This window comes from Siphateles boraxobius, unplaced genomic scaffold, assembly GCF_051911475.1.
Source record: "Siphateles boraxobius isolate OS27281-9 unplaced genomic scaffold, OSU_SipBor_1 50, whole genome shotgun sequence".
Taxonomy (NCBI): Eukaryota; Metazoa; Chordata; class Actinopteri; order Cypriniformes; family Leuciscidae; genus Siphateles; species Siphateles boraxobius.
In genome coordinates, this window is record NW_027509142.1 from 924,395 (window position 1) to 944,084 (window position 19,690).

Genomic DNA, 19,690 nt, shown 5'->3' on the forward strand with positions numbered 1-19,690 from the left:
CACCGAGAGAGAACGGGCGCCGTGTAACTGCGGCGAACACCTTTCTCTCTTGGTGGGGACCACCCTCAGTACCCTGACGTTTGTGGCGTCAGGGCTTCTTCGACGAAGCCTTCCTGGCGACAATAACCGTCCTCAAATCGGTTTTGCCCCCGGAAGACCTTGACTGAGAGCGCCGCGCCTCGGCCCAGTCTTGCTGGGGAGGAGCACGGGACGTGACGCTCCTTTTCTGTTGCGCCCTGTGCGAGGAGCTACTCGACGGCCGGGGCTACTCTTTCCGCCCAGCAGCCCCGGGGACATGCACCCTAAGGGGGAGGAACTTCTGGAGCGCCGCCGCCTGCTTCTTCTCTTCTTGAAACCTCTCGATGACCGTATTTACCGAGTCACCAAAGAGGCCAGCAGTCGACAGCGGGGCGTCCAGAAGGAAGGATTTCTCTTTCTCCTTCATATTGGAAAGATTTAGCCATAAGTGCCTCTCCGTTGCCACCAGGGCTGCCATAGAACAGCCTACTGATCTGGCCGTCTCCTTGGTGGCACGGAGAGAGAGATCGGCTGCCTGACGTAACTCTCTCAATACATCAGCACTCAATTCCTGCCCCTCACTAATATCTTTCAACAGATCAACTTGATAGGGCGGAAGAGTGTACACATATATAATGACGAAGTGTGTTTTTATGTTTCCACTGTTCGATCGCGCCCGCGTCTCTCTCTCTCACACTAACACACACACACACACACACACACACAGTTCGATCGCGCCCGCGCCTCTCTCTCTCACACTAACACACACACACACACAGTTCGATCGCGCCCGCGCCTCTCTCTCTCACACTAACACAGACACACACACACAGTTCGATCGCGCCCGCGCCTCCCTCTCTCTCTCTCTCTCTCTCTCTCTCTCTCTCTCTCTCTCTCACACACACACACAAATGCCTGGTTCAGATTACACGATTTTAGCCCGATTTTGGCACGATCCGTTTGACGTAGGGTCTAATTGTCAACTTCGAGGCACAGTGGAGAAGAGGTTGGAAAGGATGGGGGACATCATTTATGAGTACGGGGTAGAAAGTTTTGGAGTGCAAGAGGCAAAAGGCGGGAGAAAGGTTCCAACCCCACCAGTTTCCAGGAGGCAACAAGAACTCAAGCGCCTCGTTCAAGAAAGGAGACAGCTTAAGAAACAGTGGAAGAAGGGCTCGGTGGTGGAAAAGGGGGGCATAGAGGCACTTAAGGCTGACATTAAAACCCGGTTGTCATCCCTCCGTAGAGCAGAGAACCTACGGAAACGCAGAAGAAAGAAAGAGCAAACTAGAACTCGATTCTATAAAGATCCCTTCAAGTTCCTTAAAAGTCTCTTCCCGAAGGAAAAAAGTGGAGCTCTAAAAACAACAAAGAAAGACCTAGAGGAGCACCTGAGAATAAAAAACTTTGACTCAAAGGGACATGAACATCTGGCCATCCCATCAGATATCCCACCCATTGAACCCCCAGAACATCATATTGATACCAGCCCTCCGACATGGAAAGAGGTGGAAAACATAGTTCGACGGGCAAGATCAGCATCAGCCCCGGGGCCAAATGGAGTCCCGTACAAAGTGTATAAGAACGCACCAGACGTCCTGAGGTTCCTCTGGAGGCTTATGAGAACAGCTTGGCAGAAGAAGATAATACCCAAAGTGTGGCGTAGGGCAGGCAGGGTCCTGGGGCCGTATTCACAAAGAATTTTAAGACTAAAAGTAGCTCCTAACTGGCGAATTTAGGAGCAACTCCTAAAAATAATGGGCGTGTCACTCCTAACTTTAGGACTTCTAATTTTTTTTACTAAGAGTAATTCACGAAGCATTTTAGCCCTAAAAGTAGCACCCAAGTCTGGGACAGCTTAAAAGAAGTCGAGAGGACTCCTAACTCACTAAGACCTATTCACAAAGGATTGTAGCGCATACCACCGCCTCTCGCAGTCGTCCGGGTTCCGCGACACAAGGTGGAATGCTGCATTGATCTTCAAACAAATCCTCTCCCATGTCTCACGCTTAGTTTTGCTTGATATCCCAGTGCCGAATTTCCCTTTTATTATGTTTTTTTTTTCATCACCAACTGGGCCAGCAGCAGTAACTGATCCTGCGTCCAGTTGGGCTTTCTTTTCCGTTTTGGCGAGTTCATTATCCACCTTCATTCAACTATTACATTACTTCAATAGGAGCAACATTTCCTTGCTTTAAGTAGTCTATTTAGGCTATAGAAGCTTGTTTCCGCCACAGAATGAAAAATAAAAAAGGTAATTGCGACTTTTTATCTCACAATTGCGACTTTATATCGCGCAATTACGACTTTATTTCATATCTCGCAATTGTGAGATAAAACGTCGCAATTATTATTATTTTTTTATTCAGTGGCGGAAACAAGCTTCCATACTAATAGGAATTTCAATTAACCAAGCAAGTGTTAATGCAAGTGTCGTTTTTCATTATTAGGCAAGTGGCGGTTTCATTAGGGTATTAGGCTACCTTGGTTTAATTTAATTGAATTCACCACTTTTCTCTCTCTCTCTCTGCCTTTTTAGAATTACACTTCACTGGGGCCTGCACAAATATGTCATTATATATGCATTTTGATGACATTACTATTATTATTTTGTGTAGGACACAGACATATTTAGATGTCGTAATTCCATGATTTGTTGCGTTTGTGTTATGTTCCGCATGATGGCCCTGTCATCTAACAACCAATCACCGTGATCATAGCGAGGAAACTCGTGCATGAGAACTGACGTCATCCAAAGCAATGAAGACTCACTCTTAGTTTAAGAGTTTTCATTTTTCCTTACTAAGAGTTGGTCTGAAAGGCGTTGTGAATAACTTTTAAGAGAAAACTCCTAGCTAAAATATTTTAGTGTGATTTAGGAGTACTCCTAGTGGTAAAAAAAAATTCTTTGTGAATACGGCCCCTGATCCCTAAGGAGAAGGATGCAGTGAACATCAGCCAATTCCGCCCAATTTCCTTACTGAATGCCGAGGGTAAAATCTTCTTTAGGGTCATTGCCCAGAGGATGGCCGTGTTCCTGCAAAGGAATAAGTACGTCGATACATCTGTACAGAAGGCAAGAATATCAGGGTTCTCTGGCTGCTTGGAACATTCCAGCATGATCTGGCACCAGATCCAAATGGCCAAAGTGGAGAAAAGGGACCTCCATGTAGTTTTCCTCGACCTCGCCAATGCATTTGGTTCTGTGACCCATGAACTCCTGTGGTCTGCCTTCAGATTTTTCCACAACCATCACAACCCTGTTGAAGGCGTACTTCCAGGATCTGCAGTTCTGTTTCACCACCTCAGAGTTCACCACCTCATGGCAATGCCTGAATGTAGGTATAATGGCAGGATGTACAATTTCTCCGTTAGCATTTATAATGACAATGGAGGTTATCATCAGATCCTCAAAATGGGTTGCTGGTGGACTGCGAGTCGACTCTGGCTTCCGTCTCCCTCCACTTAGAGCCTACATGGACGACATTACAACATTGACCACCACTGTTCCATGCACCAGGAGACTGCTCAGAAAACTCGAGAAGAACATCAGCTGGGCCTGTATGAAGATTAAACCATCTAAATCACGCAGCATCTCGATTGTGAAGGGAGTACTGTCTGACCTGAAATTCTTCATCGGAGATGACCAAATCCCCAAAAGTGTCTGAGCAGCCAGTAAAAAGCCTTGGAAGGTGGTATTATGCAAACCTGAAGGACAAAGACCAGGTACAACAGCTGCACAAAGACATCAGTAGTAGCCTACAGTCCATCGACAACACCCAGCTACCTGGAAAGTTGAAGGCCTGGTGTCTGCAGTTTGGTCTCCTACCCCGGGTGTTGTGGCCCCTAGTAGTGTATGAGGTTCCAATCTCAATAGTTGAGAAGATGGAAAGAGGAGTCACAGGCTACTTAAAGAAGTGGCTCGGAGTTCCATGATGCCTTACCTCCATAGGCCTCTATGGAGATGGTGTCCTCAAGCTGCCCCTCACCAGTCTAACAGAGAAATTCAAGTGTGCAAAAACCAGGTTCCAGATGACACTGAATGAATCTCGAGACCCAGTGGTGAGTAACAACGCACCGACCTTGGCAACTGGGCGTAAATGGAGGCCAGGAAAAGCAGTCCAGGAGGCAACAGCAGCCCTCAGACATGCTGATATTGTGGGTCATGTTCCGAAACAGGGACGGTGGACTCGATGGGAAAGTGTGGAGAAGAGGAAGATTAGCTGTAAGGATCTGTGGGCCATGGAAGCGAGGCGGTTGAGCTTTTCCATCAGAGCAACGTATGACGTCCTTCCAACACCAGTTAATCTTCACCAATGGTATGGTAAAGATCCAGACTGTGCCCTCTGTTCCATGTGGCTGGCATGGGTTAGGGTTATACCTCAGGTATATTCTCACAGGGTGTAAAACAAGCCTCACCCAAGGACGCTATACTTGGCGTCACAACCAAGTCCTAAAAAACCTTGCGTCTGCCCTGGAGGAGAAGCGAGCTGCCACCAACTCCCTACCAACCCCAGCAGCATCATACCCCTTACGGACGACTTTTGTCCGTGAAGGGGCAAAACCACCGAAGAGCAGCTTTACACCATCAGAGCGAGAAAAGCTGCGCTTGGCCCGCGACTGGAAAATGCTAGCTGACATTGGTCGGCAACTTGTCTTTCCTCCGGAGATCGTAACCACCACCCTAAGACCTGACATGGTGCTCTGGTCCAGTTTACTCAAGAAGGTCTTCATTATTGAGCTCACAGTACCCTGGGAGGACTCAGTAGGTGAGGCGTATGAGCCCAGACATCTGCGCTATGGCGATCTAGCTACCGAAGCACGGCATCTTGGTTGGAACACAGAAGTCCGACCAGTGGAGGTGGGCTGCAGAAGTTTTGTGGCAACATCTACAACCAGACTGCTTAAAGACCTGGGAATTAAGGGCCAGAGCCAGCGTTCGGCAATCAGAGCTGTATCGGAGGCGGCAGAAGGTAGCAGTCAGTGGCTCTGGATGAAGAGGATAAACCCTAGCTGGGCCCCGAAGTGAGAGGGCCAGAAGGTTAGTGGTCAACAATGCTTGACTCAGGGAGGAGGATGCCCCTGCCATGCATAGTCCCATGGGATGTTGGCTATCAACAACAAGGCAACTCCTATGACTAATTGGGAATGGGATGCAAGCGTAGGATTGATCACCCTGTCGCTGGCCGCCTGTGGGGCGGGCACAAAGGATAGTAACATCTCATCCTGTGTTCTTGGAATCTGAATCAGTACTCAAAATCACAAAGTATCCTTTTCACAACACAAAATAACTGTTTCATTCACAGTAGCTGCCTTTCATAAAGCCATTAATTACTATCAAACTTTTGAGAACGTTTGTGAACATAAAGAAGGATAAAGTACAAATGAGAGGAAACAGGCAATGACTGTAAAAGATTGATCAGACATGCATCAGAAGGTATAAAATATAGTACATTACAGTATGTATGCCATGTGATACTGTAAACGTATGCTAGCAGTAACTGCAAGCACTCTGAGTTTTTTTAAAGTTTATAATTTCACTGTTTTTACTCAATATAGTAAAGTTTCAGCTATATAAAGTATTTAAATGCAGTGTAAAGTTTAATTGTGTATAACAGTTTTCTACAGTCGCTAGGACACATTTCTCAATACTTGGGTCACTTTTTCAAAACTCTTCACACAGTGATCACAACAGAAGTATATGTGGGCTAAACTGTGGATCATTTATCATTGCTTTGGCACAAAATGCATTCAATGAGTACATCTTTCAAATTACATTAATTATTTTCTCACTTCGACACAACAACCGCTAAAACTCTGTGAACTTACAGCCCAATTTGCACATGCTTACATACTGTTTTCAAAACTGTTAAACATGTTCAAAACAATAACATAATACAAAACTGAATATGACAGCTATTTGCTACAATTCTACAGTAATATTGTAATTAAATATATTTTATATCTAAAAATGAAATGCTATAAAAACAATTTCGACCAACCACAGCTGATTCCTATTGTATCTGTATCGGTTAATGGTGTGCATACAAATTCGTGTATTTTGTAATTAGTCTGTGCAACAAAAAAAAAAGAAGACAGAATATATTGAAGCATACTGCATCATGTCTGATTCATTCCAGTAACACATATTGCAGTGAATTCTAAACAGTAGAGAGGTGTGCTTGTTTTACAGAAGAAAACATTGTATAATTCTACCTGTTGTTAGTGTTTTTTAGGTCATTGTTTTGTGGGTGACAAAGTGTGTTTGTTGTCTGTCAACCTTTGCTAGTGTGATGGAAGAATATGTTGATTTGAGACATTGAGTGATTTAGTAGTTTTAGTGCATTTTGAAAGTGAAATAAAGTGCTGTGCCGAGCTGAAAGTTGGTTTGGAGAACTGTGTGAAGAGTTTTGAAAAAGTGACCTAAGTATTGAGAAATGTGTCCTAGCGACTTTAAAAAACTGTAAGAAATATCATTGTTTTAGTGGACTAAATTAAAATAAGTTCAGAGTACTCATACCTATTGTTTTTTTATAAACTTAATTGAATTGAGGCAATTGGTTTCCTTAAATGAAATGAGTTCGATTAACTTATTGGGTTTTACAGTGTATTACCATGGTAGAGACTGCCACATTGCTGTAACTCACCCTTCATTTGTAAAGGTCAACTACAGTAGATAGTCATATGGCACAGTTTAAACATTTACTGTATTGCAGCAAACTCTAGCACAAAACATTATTGCAGATTCATAACTTCATCACACCTTTTGATGACACACTATATAGATACTATTAGAAACATAGATTCAATTTCATAAGTTATGTAGTGTAAGTGTATTTTCTAATGTGGCAACTGTAGCCTGTCTTTTTACTGTAATAATTTCGGCAACAAGGGTGAATTGAAAACAGCATCTTGAATCGTTTGCTTTTGAATGAACTGATTGTTAAAAGTACTAATCTGAAAGAAGATCATACTTTTGTGTTTTGGTGATTAAACCAAATGTTCTCATTACATATTACAATAATCTTGTGTTCGAAACTATGATTATGTGGATGGAAAAGTGTATAACTGTAATGAAAGCATGGGATCAGGTTATGAAAGAAAGACTAGCTGTTACAAGTGTGATCAGTTTGGATTTTTTTACTAAGAGTTTTGAAAATGTACACCTTACTTGTGAAAATAGTACCAAAGCGAATAAAAAAAACTGTAGATTAGAATTTATATTTTGTATGAAGAAAATACTTTTTGTAATGTTTGTAGCGTTTTCGCATTATTCATAAGTTACATTGTAGTTACACAGTTGACCCTTCCCTTACACCTTAACCCACCCTTAAACCGAACCATACCACCACACCTGACCCTAACCTCACCCGTATTACACCTAAATACCAGCACAAGTGTTTTACAATACAACATGAAGACAATAAATGCATTGTACTTATTTTTCGATGCAAGTACATAGTACTTAAAGCCACTTAATATAAAGTGGGACCAAAATCTGCTAACACTTTATTTTGATGCTCCCTAATAGACATTCTACTGACTATAAGTAACTTAGCAACTACAAGTCAAATTATTCTATTAACCCGAACCCTAACTCATAACCATAACCTAACAGTCTACTGACAGTCTACTACAGTCTACTAATACTCTAATGACAGTTAGTTGACATGTAGTTGCAAAGTTACTTATAGTGAGTAGAATGTCTAAAGTGGACTATCGAAATAAAGTGTAACCAAAAAATTAGCTATCCAGTTAGTCTTGTGTAACCAGACTTATGATAATAGCATAAAGTCTGCCGCCAATTGCAGGACATTCTGTAGCAGTCAGTGTCAGAAATCTTAGGGTGATACAACTGTCCTCTTATCATAATGAAGAAAGCTATGAATGATCATGAATGATCATGGATGGCATTATCATGTCTTGTACTCCAAATGATTTTCTGTTTACCCCATGTCTCCGATTGGCAGGTGTCCCACCGCTGACAGGCACTGGAACTCTATTTATTCACCTGAATGATCAAAATGATAACGTACCAATCCTGGAAGTGAACGCAGTCGACATATAACTTAATTATTCTTTTTATCTTTTAATTTTTCCTATACAAAAAAAGCCTATTGCTTATATATGTTCACAAAGTCTTCCAGTTTTACCAAATAAACACAGACGGGCAACTAGCCAGGCGACTATAATCAAATAGACTTTTGAGAGATCGAATATATATATATATTTATATATATATATATATATATATATATATATATATATATATATATTTTTTTTTTTGTTAGTGCTTCATTTTGATTGTTTTAATTTTAAAATGTTTTATTTCTTTTAATTTATCTTTTTTAAGATATAATTTGTTATTAACTTTTCATCAGTTTACTAACCCCCTGTAGTTTCTTCACAAACTGTAGTTTGGGAAACCCTGACATAATGTAATGTTTAATGCACTTAATGTTGTTGAAAACATAAAATGTAATCATTTTTCTTTCTCTTTGTATTTTTTTATTTTTATCAACATGATAAAGAATTTTACTCAAATCAATGTGATAAACGAGTTAAGTCCAAAGTAATCTAAAAGTAAAAAGATTATATAACGTGTACTGCGATAGATTACATTACTAACCAAAAAAAAAAATGAATGTAATTTGTAATCTACAATTTGTAAGTAATCTACCCAGCACTGAAGGTAATGAAAATGTAGGTGAAATAGGGCATGTTATGCTGGAATTTGTGAGATTCGCGTATTGACATAACCTTTATAACAACTTTCATAACATTATTTATGACGACTTCTTTTTAACTCAGTTTACCTGGACCGTGTGTGCGTGGGCTGACGGGGGAAGACAGAAGCGTGCATGGATCATTGAGTCTTTCACTATTGAGGAAGAAAACCCTGGTCCATTTCCATATATACTAGGCAAGGTGAGAGGAGTTAGAAACAGGTACCTGTTTTGTCGTTCAATTCCATTTCATTTGAATAGTGTTTTTCACATTACATATGTGTACAAGTACTGGATTATCATGATTATGTGAACATTTAAGTGTGCATGTTGTTTGTGTTTCAGATTCAACTTGAAAGGTCTTATTTATACAGATACCAGCTAAAAGGTCAGGGTGTGGATTCAGACCCAAAGGGTATTCTCGATATTGATAAAGACGGTAATGTTTTAGTATATGGAAAGGTGGACTTTGAAAATGAAAAAGGAATTCAAGTTATTAAAGTAAGTTCTCCCTAATAAACAAATCACTGCTTGCATAATAGCACTGAAATTAATGTAAATTCACTGCAAAAAAATCTTGTATATTGACGTGTGCTGGACTCAATTACAGTCGACATTTGAAGCAAGAGACCATATAAACAATGAAGTGGATACAAAGCTTGGGGTTCATATCCAAATATTGGACATAAATGATCACGCTCCAAAATTTCAGCAGTCGGTCTATGAAGTGACTGTGGATGAGTCACATTCTCAAGGTAACCCAGTATAGTTTGCGCTTCACTATTTTTTTTATGAAATTGTCAAATTAAATGATTAGTTCACCCACAACAAGCCATTTTACTTTTTTTTTTATTCGTTGCAGTTGCAGACCAATATATATATATATTTTTTTTTTTTCATAAAACAAAAGCAAACATTTATAAATTATTAGAATTGTTACACACGACAGAACTATTTTTTTATACAACCAAAGTTATGAGAGCAATATAAATATTGTAAATATGAGAGCAAGATTTTCAATGAATACATTTATTTTGGTTGGCTTCTCACGCCAGCTATTGTTAAAGATACTTAATATAAAGTGTAAAGTTCTATTTCCTAAGTGCAATGACCATGGTTATCAAACAGATAGGATTGGATTATGTAATACAGCAATAAAAAGAGCATACAGGTTTGAAACAACATAAGGCTGAATAAATAAGGACTGGGTGAAATATTCTTAAATATTGAATAAATTCTTTGAAGGTGAAGAAATTACTTTACATTCATGTAGCACTTTTTTTCTAGGTAAAGACGTAGTGACAGTACTGGCATTTGATGAAGATGATCCACATACAAACAATGGAACATTTGATTTAACAATCAAGTCTGTCACACCAACACCAGATAATGTAAAATTTTATATTAAGCAGCAAAAAGGACAAAGATCCGGGACAGTTTATTTTAATGGGTGTTTGAACTATGAGGTAAGAAGCTAATTTCTTTCATTGGTAATAATAGCCTACTTTTGTACCTTAACCTGTTATTCGATTCAGATAACATGCATTACTTTTTGTGCTTTATAAATATTTTTTCATTCCTACACAATAAATCTTCTACTAAATTAATATTTTCCAGAAAGCTCAGAAATATACAATCCTGGTTGAAGCAAAGGACAAAGGGGAAAAGATACAACTCTCAAGTACAAGTACACTGAAAATCAATATTTTGGACAATAACAACAATCTTCCAGTGTTCTCTGGCAAAACAGTAGGTTTCATATTGTACTGGAAGTATCCGAGTTTTGATACTTGTGAATTTCTTTTAATGGTACACATATTGTTCTATAAAACCCAACCAAATATTTGACTTGTGTTTCAGGGACCTGGGAAGGTCAAGGAGCGAGAAGCTGGGGTTGAAGTTCTGCGACTGCAAGTAACAGACAAAGACACCCGTGGTTCAAAAGCCTGGAAAGCCAAATACACTATCCATGGAGATAAAAAAGAGCAGTTCAAAATTGAAACAGACCCTGATACAAACGAGGGGATTTTAACAGTTGTTAAGGTAGGCAGATGGTTGACGTTTTTATTGTGCAAGTCAACCTGCCCAAAGGTTGAGTCAGTGTTGCTGGTTTAGGCTGGTTATGATGCTCAAACAAACAGAGAATATGTTTTGATTGCGCCAGAATCAGAGTTTGCACTGAAACACCTTGTCGTTATATTGTTGCCTGTCCTGGGATTTGAGCTATTTTGACATAAAAAAAGGATATGAAAATATGCATGCATACATTCATGTTGACACTTCTCTAAACTCTCTTTATTTTTCGGCTCATTCCAAACACCTAGCAAATGGACTATGAGGAGCAAACATACCAAAATCTATCCATCAGTGTGCAGAACGAAATTCCTTACTTTTCATGTAAGGTCAAAAATCAAGTAGAGAATGCTAAGTGGGAGGTCGACGTAATTCCCCAAAACTCTGGCATGAGTGTTGAAAACCTCTATAATACCATTCCAGTGACCATTTATGTTGAAGATGTCAACGACCCTCCGGTATTTATACCCCCTGTTAAACACATTCAGATAATGGAGAACATAGCAGTGGGAACAAGTCTTACAACCTTCACTGCTAAAGACATGGATGGAAGCCATAAAAACACATTTAAGTACGAGAAGCTAATAATATGTTTAAAACTAATGCCACTGTAGTTTATTTGAGGTACAGGATCAGATATAAACAGAGGTGAATTCATCTGGTGTTTCTTTGGTTCTCAGATTTGTTAAAGGTGAAGATATTGATGGATGGATAACTGTTGATGCAAAGACGGGACTAGTATCCACCAATAAAATTCTGGACAGAGAGTCGCCATTTGGGATAAACAGCACCTATAGAGCAACCCTATATGCTGTGGATGATGGTAAGATGATAGTTTTTAAAGACATTAATACTTTATTCAGCAAAGATCCATTCAATTGATCCAAAGTGACAGTAAAGGTATTTTTGTTACAAAAGATTTCTATTTCAAATAAATGCGTTTCTTTTGAACTTTTCTTCAAAAAATCCTTAAAAAGTTATCTCTGTTTCCACAAAAATATTAGGCAGCACAACGGTTTTCAACATCGATAGTAATCAGAAATGTTTCTAAATCATCAAATCTTAATATTAGAATGATTTCTGAAGGATCATGTGACACTGAAGACTAGAGAAATTAAGCTGCAACTACAGTTTTGCATCACAGAGATAAATTGGAAAATTTCACAAAGCTACTGATTTTACTGTATTTCTGACCGAATTAACGTAGCCTTGGTGCGCATAACAGACTCAAGAGAAATATGACTGACCACAGTAGTGTACTTCTAACTATGATAGATATTCTCATATTCTGAAGTATACCTGGACAAAGAAGTTATTTTAATTTATTTACAAAATTATTTACAAATTTAATTTAATTAAGTAATTAACCACACAGGGTCCAACATTAACATATGTCTAGTGGAAAATGCATGAAAAAATTAGCTATCCAGTTAGTCTTGTGTAACCAGACTTACGATAATAGCATAAAGTCTGCCGCCAATTGCAGGACATTCTGTAGCAGTCAGTGTCAGAAATCTTAGGGTGATACAACTGTCCTCTTATCATAATGAAGAAAGCTATGAATGATCATGAATGATCATGGATGGCATTATCATGTCTTGTACTCCAAATGATTTTCTGTTTACCCCATGTCTCCGATTGGCAGGTGTCCCACCGCTGACAGGCACTGGAACTCTATTTATTCACCTGAATGATCAAAATGATAACATACCAATGCTGGAAGTGAACGCAGTCAACATATGCCTGGATACAGAACCCACAGTGGCCAACATCACAGCTGTAGACCTGGACCTTCCTCCATACAGTTCACCTTTCCACTATGAGCTTTTAGGAGATGTTAAGGACAAATGGAGAGTTGAACCAACCCATGGTAATGCTACCTTCTACTTCACTCATCCTACACAATTCCTCACTGAGGCCCTGTTTCAATCTGGAAAACACATCACAGAAGTAAAATAATTTATGAACAGTGTTATGTTATGTTACTCTAGGCAAATAATGCCAGAGATCTCTTAGAAAGACAGCGCTCTTCCACCACCTCTTTGAGGTTGTGTTTCTGTATCTTTTAGCAGTAAAACTAACACATCTTTTTCTCTTGAAGGCACAACGGTGAGTCTTATAAAAGAACACAGTGTGCATTCAGGTCATCACCTCCTCCAGATCAAAATATTAGACCAGCAGGGAATGTTCTCCATCCAGAACCTGACGGTCAGAGTGTGTGACTGCTCTATCGATCCCAACTGCAAAGTCAGGACGGCTCGGATGGCTAAAATAGGACCTACTGCAGCCTGGATCGTTGTTCTTACATTTCTTTTCTTCATAGGTAATCCAGTGGTTTACAATGTTTTGATGGTATTAACAGTCCTAATAGGTGATGAAGGATTTCGCAAACAGTTTCATAATACTAAAAACCCTTCCTTCTGTACAAGTCAATCCAACCATTAAAGGTGTGGTAAAACAACAACAAGAAATGCTGTGGAAACCTTTAGAAACTGGTTTTTGAATGACATATGCTTTTGAGAATTACACTTCTATTTTATTGTTCCAGACCGCCAAAGATGGTGAATCATAGTGGAAAGGTTTGTGCACTAGCGTACACTTATGAGAATCTCATGTTGATCCAGTCACACATGACTCTAATCAATGGCATACCTGTCACGCTTTGGCTGACGAAGCAGACAGACGAAGCTTGATTCCAAAATATGACAAAGTTTTAATGTACACAGGCAGGTGAACAGGTTGCAACAGCGTGTATAACATAAACACGAGCAATAACCGACAAGGGACTGAACTGAACTGAACGGGGGAATATATACACATGGTAAACGAGGGAACTAACTAGACACAGGTTGATGAAGGTTAACTAATCAGGGACTAACAAGAACAGGTGCAGACAAGACAGAACATAATTGTGACAATACCGGAATCCATATATGCTACCGTTTATCATGGTCTGCTTTTGTCTCGATTGTGCACAGATTGTTCGGCAATCCCCGCGGGTTTCATCCAAGCGTGCCCCATACAAGCCCTGAAACGTGCCCAACGATCGCCCCCCGGTTACCAGTCCTAGTATAGCTCATAAACCCCGCCTCCCCATGTTATTCAACGGGATGTGACACCAACTAAACATTTAAATTACACTTCACATATCTTTTTTCCAAAGATATTTTCTGTCATTTACTGTAGTTTTTATCACGCTGATGTAATTTCATGTGTTTGTTTTAAAAATAAGTTTGTTTTTAGTTAGTTATTTGATGCTATAAAAACGGCCCTGTGGTTGCATGATTGACGGCTGGGATTGACATCTGCTAACCGATCTGGCATGTTCGATCAATCTTTGAGTTTTTTGCGCATGCAAAATAAATAAATAAATTATAGTATGCTAACCTAGCTAAAACAGACTACATGAGCTAAATATGAAGTTGATTTAGTTGTCCACCAAATTGTGATAGTTGTTTAATTGCAGTAATATGAGTAGGCTACTCGTATTTTACAGTATATGTCCTATATTAACACATTAATATATCCGTCCCTGCTTTCATTCAAAATACTTTCTTGTTCAGTAGCAGAATGGGAAATTCAGACCAATCCTCGGCCTCAGATGCTTGAACAGTCAACTCAAACATCTTCCTTTCTGCATGTTATGTCATCTGGCATGTGGTTAGCCTTTGTAAATCTAAAGGATGCAAATTTGCACATCCAGATTACATTCAGACATTCTAGGGCAGAACATACCAATACTGTGTCCTTCCATTTGGATTTTCTCTCTCCCCATGTGTGTTCAGACCCGTCGCCAGACCTCAGTCTTAAGGGGGGCATATGAAATGTATGGGGGGGCACAATTATTATTAGCCTACAGTATGTATATTTATAATAATATATATTATTATATAATATATAACTCTAGTCGCGCGGCACGTAATCATCACGTTAAACATAAAACCAACAGCAATATGACCAGGTAGCCTAGCCTCCACCACATCACACAGAAGCAATGTTATGAATATCCATAAAACACTCGACTACACAACATATTAGATGTAACACTAGAAGCATCTCTCAAACATTGCATTTTAAAGCAGTCAACAGAGGGATATGCATTGCCATGACACACACACACATACACACACACGCAAATACACTCGCACAGATACTTTGAGTGGAGGCAGCGCTGTCCTCTCTCCAGTCACAGTACAGCGGGAGGAAGCGTTTCTCCGAGCAAAACCTCCTCATCAAAGTATCATTCCACTCGGAAGGAACTGAAGCGAGTAAGCCGGCGAAAACTCGTTTTGAAACAGCTTTCAAAAATGCGCAGTAACTGTTGAGCGGCTTAGTTGTAGGCTATATCACGTACGTAGCCTAACGTTCTTTAGTAAGGCCGTGATAGGCTGTTGCAGTGTAGATTCCCATCAATCAAACTAAATGACACCATTGTTTCTTTATATTTTTAATATTTTAATGATAAAGAATGCAACATTAATGCAGCACAAAATTAGCAACTATGATAATATTAAAATTAAATTATCTGTGCCTCAAGTGGGGGGGCACAAGCATTTTTTTGGGCGGGCCTGGCCCCCTGTGGCCCACCCATAGCGACGGGTCTGTGTGTGTTCACACAATGTATTCAGGTAGCATTGGAAGTTACCATTGCGGTGGGATGGCCTTTCGTTTCTACACATCGACAAGCAGCCAACAACAACAACACACTGCACTTACTGAAGCATGTTGTAGCCTCAGGGCTGAAGATGAATCTGAAGAAAAGCTATTTTGTTCTTCATAAGTCAGTGTGTTTTCTGGGTGTGCACCTGGATTCCAGATCAATAAAGGCAACTCACAATAAAAGCGGGAGTAAGGTTCCAAGTTCCCAGAAACCCTATATCAAATTCCCATGACTGAACTGCTGCCTCAGCAGTAATTCATCTACTGTCGTTACACCTGCAGCCATTTCAAAGCTGGTTAATAGCCAGGTGATCTTCAGCCGTTCACAGTCGCGGTTTCTCTGACAGGATGGGGAGAACTGTGGCAGAATTGTGGCATACAGGGGAGCTTAAGATCATGGATGAGGGTATGTCATATCAATCTGTTTGAGTAATAGTGGTATTTCTTACCCTTTAGCTTTTCAGACAGGGACTTGCAGAAGGCAGGTACTTTTGAAAACAGACAACACCACATTAGTGTTTTTTCATCAATCGTCAGCATTGTTGCTTCTTGCAGACAGACACCTCCTGTCAATTAGAGCAATGCATGTTCCTGGTCAGAGCAAGAGTGTGGTGGATTCTGTTTCTCGCTATAGCCTGAGTTCAGTGGATGGGTGTCTCCACAGAGCAGTGGTTTGATCAATTTGCGAGAGATATGGGACGGTGTCAGTGGACCTCTTTGCCAGCAGGACAATAACACATTGGTTGAGCAGAATCAAGTACTAGTTCAAGTACAATCCCTAGCTCACGTGTGGCCAGATCTCCTGCTATATGCAGGAGAGAAAGCACAGGCTAATACTAATAACTTCCTACTGTCCAACAATGATTTTGTTCAGTCTCCTGTTAACCCTTACAACAGCTCCACCTCATCCGTTGCCGGTTCAGAGACCTGTTGTCTCAGATGGATGGGACAACATGGCACCCATTTCCGGGGAGATTGAAGTTGTGTCTCTGGACCCTGGGGCTCCGGTACTGACTGAATCAATGCAATATTCTCTGTATGGTACATACATACTCAACCTTTCCACTATGACTAAACATTTCTGGCGGTCCTCCAGTGTTAATCGAACCGCGGTTGCACCAAGGTAAACAGAAATTCCCTCTTTTTTCAGCAATGTGCTTAATGGTCCTTCTGATCTCCTGCAAGGCAGAGAAAAAAATGATTGAAATGGATTATGCCTTTGGTCGTCTCATCCAAACAAATACGGAAAATCCAGGAACAGACTGCAAGGTAATTTCATCACACAACTCACAGTAGCAGTCCTTCAGTAATATTTGAATTGGTGTATTATTGGCGTATTATTCAGTTTTTTACAACAAGGTTCAATATGTTAACATTATGTAATAACATGATATAATGAACAGTTCTGTCATGTAGTGTGTTGTCGAGTGGCCTGGGAGAAGTTTAGGAAGACTAAGTACAATGAAGTGGTTTTCAAAATGCCAGTTGTGGTTTATTTTAGAAGCTGCATTTCACAAGGTGCAGTCCACAAAGTACAAAGAAAAAAGAACAAAGAAACAAAAAAACAAAACAAAAATGCACTTAACGCAACATATACTGTTGCTAAAAACAAAAGAAAAAATGCTGTGAGCAGCAAAACTGGCACTAAACAAAGCCTAGTGACGCATCCACAAAAATATCAGCATGTCTCTCCTTAGACATGTTCAAGTGTTTGCACAGTATACACAAGATGTAACAATCCTCGCCAGACATGCTCAAACAATGGTTTAAATATACAAGTTTCCCGCCAAACACTAGTGGGACGAACCATTGTCACGGAGTGGAACCTTTCCCCGTAACACTCATCACTGAATTCCACAGCAAAACATTGGAACCTAAATAAAATAACTAATGTTCAAGAACTCATTTCTGACATGCAATAATCATAATACAAACATGCATAACATACAACCACAAACTCAAACATTTAACACCTCATAGCACTCATGTCTACCAGAGACCACCTCCAAAACACTGGCTCAAACGGGTAAGATCTTACGAGCGCTATAATATGCAAACTTACACAATAAAGAAATAATTTAAAACAAACAATGGCTCTCTATTATCAGTCAAAACATTAACACGTTGAACACTTGATGTTGGTATTGTCCATATACATATACATTGTCAACATACAATACATAATAAACTATTCCTGCAAACAGCACACCAAGTAAATTCAAAATAGCACTAGGATGGCACTCTTGTGATGATGTCATTGACCTGGTTCATCATCACAAGTTTTACAGCATTTGTTCATTTAATGGTCATTTTTCTTTGCTTTACGATATTTTTTCCTGTGATCAAAGCTGAATTTTCAGCATCATTACTCCAGTCTTCAGTGTCACATGATCCTTCAGAAATCATTCAAATATGATGATTTGATGATGAAGAAACATCAATGTTAAAAACAGCTGCTGCTGCTGCTTTATTTATTTTGTACTGTTTTCTGGGGGGACCTTTTTTTCTAATAATAATTTCATTATTTATTTATGAAAAGAAAACATTTATTTGAAATAGAAAGATTTTGTAACGTTGTAAAGGTCTTTGTCACCTTTGTCGTCTTTGTCTTTGGACATTTAATAAGTCCTTGAATAAAATTAGTCATTTCTTTAAAATTAACCCCAAACTTTTGAAAACTACTGTATGGTGTACATGTACAAACCCAAATCAGAAAAAGTTGGGACATTTTGTAAAATGCAATAAAATCAAGAATCTGTGATTTGTTCATTTTTTTTAACCTTTTATTAGCTGAAAAAAGTACAAAGAAACGTTTTCCAATGTTTTCACTGACCAACATAATTGTATTTTGTAAATATGAACAAATTTTGATTTTGATGGCTGCAACACAGCCCAAAAAAGTTGGGACAGAGACCAAATAAAAGTGAAAAGATTATCCAAATTAGATTATCCAACTCTTTTGAAACAGTCTACATTAGCCGCGTTTCCACTGCCGGGCCAGGGCCGAGCCGTGCTTGCGCGTGCCAGGGCCAGTCGCATTTCCACTGTCACTTCCGGGGCTTGATCAGGGCTTACTCAGGGCCAATGGCCAGGATATCTGGCCCGTCGAATACCTTGGGCCAAAGCGGGCCAGCTCGGGCTAGAGGTGTGGGCAAGGTAAAAGGCGGAGTTTATCGGTGTTAGGGAAAGTTATGGTCTGCGGCAAAGCCGGCAAGATGCACATTTCACTTTTTTATATCGCCCAAAATAATCGCTGCTCAAAATGGAGAATAGCCTGTACTGGTCTGTCGAAGATACCAAAGCTCTTCTGAGCGTTTTGGCAGAAGAAAGGGTAAAATGTCAATTTGACGGCGTGTGAAGAAACGAGGACGTTATAAAATACATAGTTGCTGAATTTTCTAAGCTAAGCATTCAGCGAGCAACGCTTCAAGTTCGGGAAAAAATTAAAAAGTTGTGGGCGCAGTATTGTACAAGGTGATTAAAACGCACAATGGACAAAGCGGAGCTCAGAGAAGAAACTTTCCATGGTTCGACTTGATGGACGGTGTGCTGGGTCACCGTCCCTCTGTTAGTGGCGACTCGCGAGACAAGTCGGGACACTATTGCAGCCACGGCCGGTGAGTTAATATACATGCTATATTCCTAACTTAAAAAATAAATAAATTCATAATACCCACTGACATGGGTTGGGTTATATGACGTTTTATCCAGAAAGGCATGTTAGGGGCGGGGTTTAGAGCAGCGTTGCGGGGCTACTGGCCCGGCAGTGGAAACGCAAGCCCGGTGCTTAAGGCCTGAGGCCACTGGCTCGGCAAGGCTCGCTGTTAGCCCTGTCCCGGCCCTGGCTCGACGGTGGACACGCGGCTCATGAGCAGGTGAATTGGTAATAGTTGAGTGTATCATGTTTGGGTGTAAAAGTGCTTCTTAGTCTTTTTAAGCTAAGATGGGTCATGGCTCATCACTTTGTGACAAATATCATGAGAGAATTGTCAAACAATTAAAAAATCACATTTCTCAATGCAAGATTGCAAAGCATTTATGCCTTTCATCATCTTCCATACATATTATTGTCACAAGATTCAGGGAAATCCAGAGAAATCGCAGTCTGTGTTGGGTAAGGCAGTAGACCTCTGTTGAATGTGCGTGACCTTTGAGCCCTCAGATGGCATTGCACAAGATACCATCATGCTAATCCGTTAAATACAGACACGTGT

At 40.0% G+C, this 19,690-nt stretch overlaps 1 protein-coding gene across 1 annotated transcript in view; it reads left to right on the forward strand.

The window, feature by feature from the left end:
- The first annotated feature begins 1,034 nt into the window (after positions 1 to 1,034).
- The window catches only part of cdh26.2 (cadherin 26, tandem duplicate 2), a 35,475-nt gene continuing 16,819 nt past the window's right edge, over positions 1,035 to 19,690 (forward strand). The window contains exons 1-16 of the mRNA XM_077204610.1: positions 1,035 to 1,680; positions 3,256 to 3,360; positions 3,971 to 4,080; positions 4,198 to 4,298; positions 4,405 to 5,043; positions 8,781 to 8,946; positions 9,090 to 9,245; positions 9,355 to 9,499; positions 10,032 to 10,210; positions 10,362 to 10,493; positions 10,605 to 10,787; positions 11,069 to 11,388; positions 11,498 to 11,640; positions 12,463 to 12,687; positions 12,919 to 13,140; positions 16,627 to 16,745. Coding sequence (XP_077060725.1) covers positions 1,035 to 1,680; positions 3,256 to 3,360; positions 3,971 to 4,080; positions 4,198 to 4,298; positions 4,405 to 5,043; positions 8,781 to 8,946; positions 9,090 to 9,245; positions 9,355 to 9,499; positions 10,032 to 10,210; positions 10,362 to 10,493; positions 10,605 to 10,787; positions 11,069 to 11,388; positions 11,498 to 11,640; positions 12,463 to 12,687; positions 12,919 to 13,140; positions 16,627 to 16,745 — 3,591 coding nt within the window. The remainder of the gene's footprint in view (positions 1,681 to 3,255; positions 3,361 to 3,970; positions 4,081 to 4,197; positions 4,299 to 4,404; positions 5,044 to 8,780; positions 8,947 to 9,089; positions 9,246 to 9,354; positions 9,500 to 10,031; positions 10,211 to 10,361; positions 10,494 to 10,604; positions 10,788 to 11,068; positions 11,389 to 11,497; positions 11,641 to 12,462; positions 12,688 to 12,918; positions 13,141 to 16,626; positions 16,746 to 19,690) is intronic.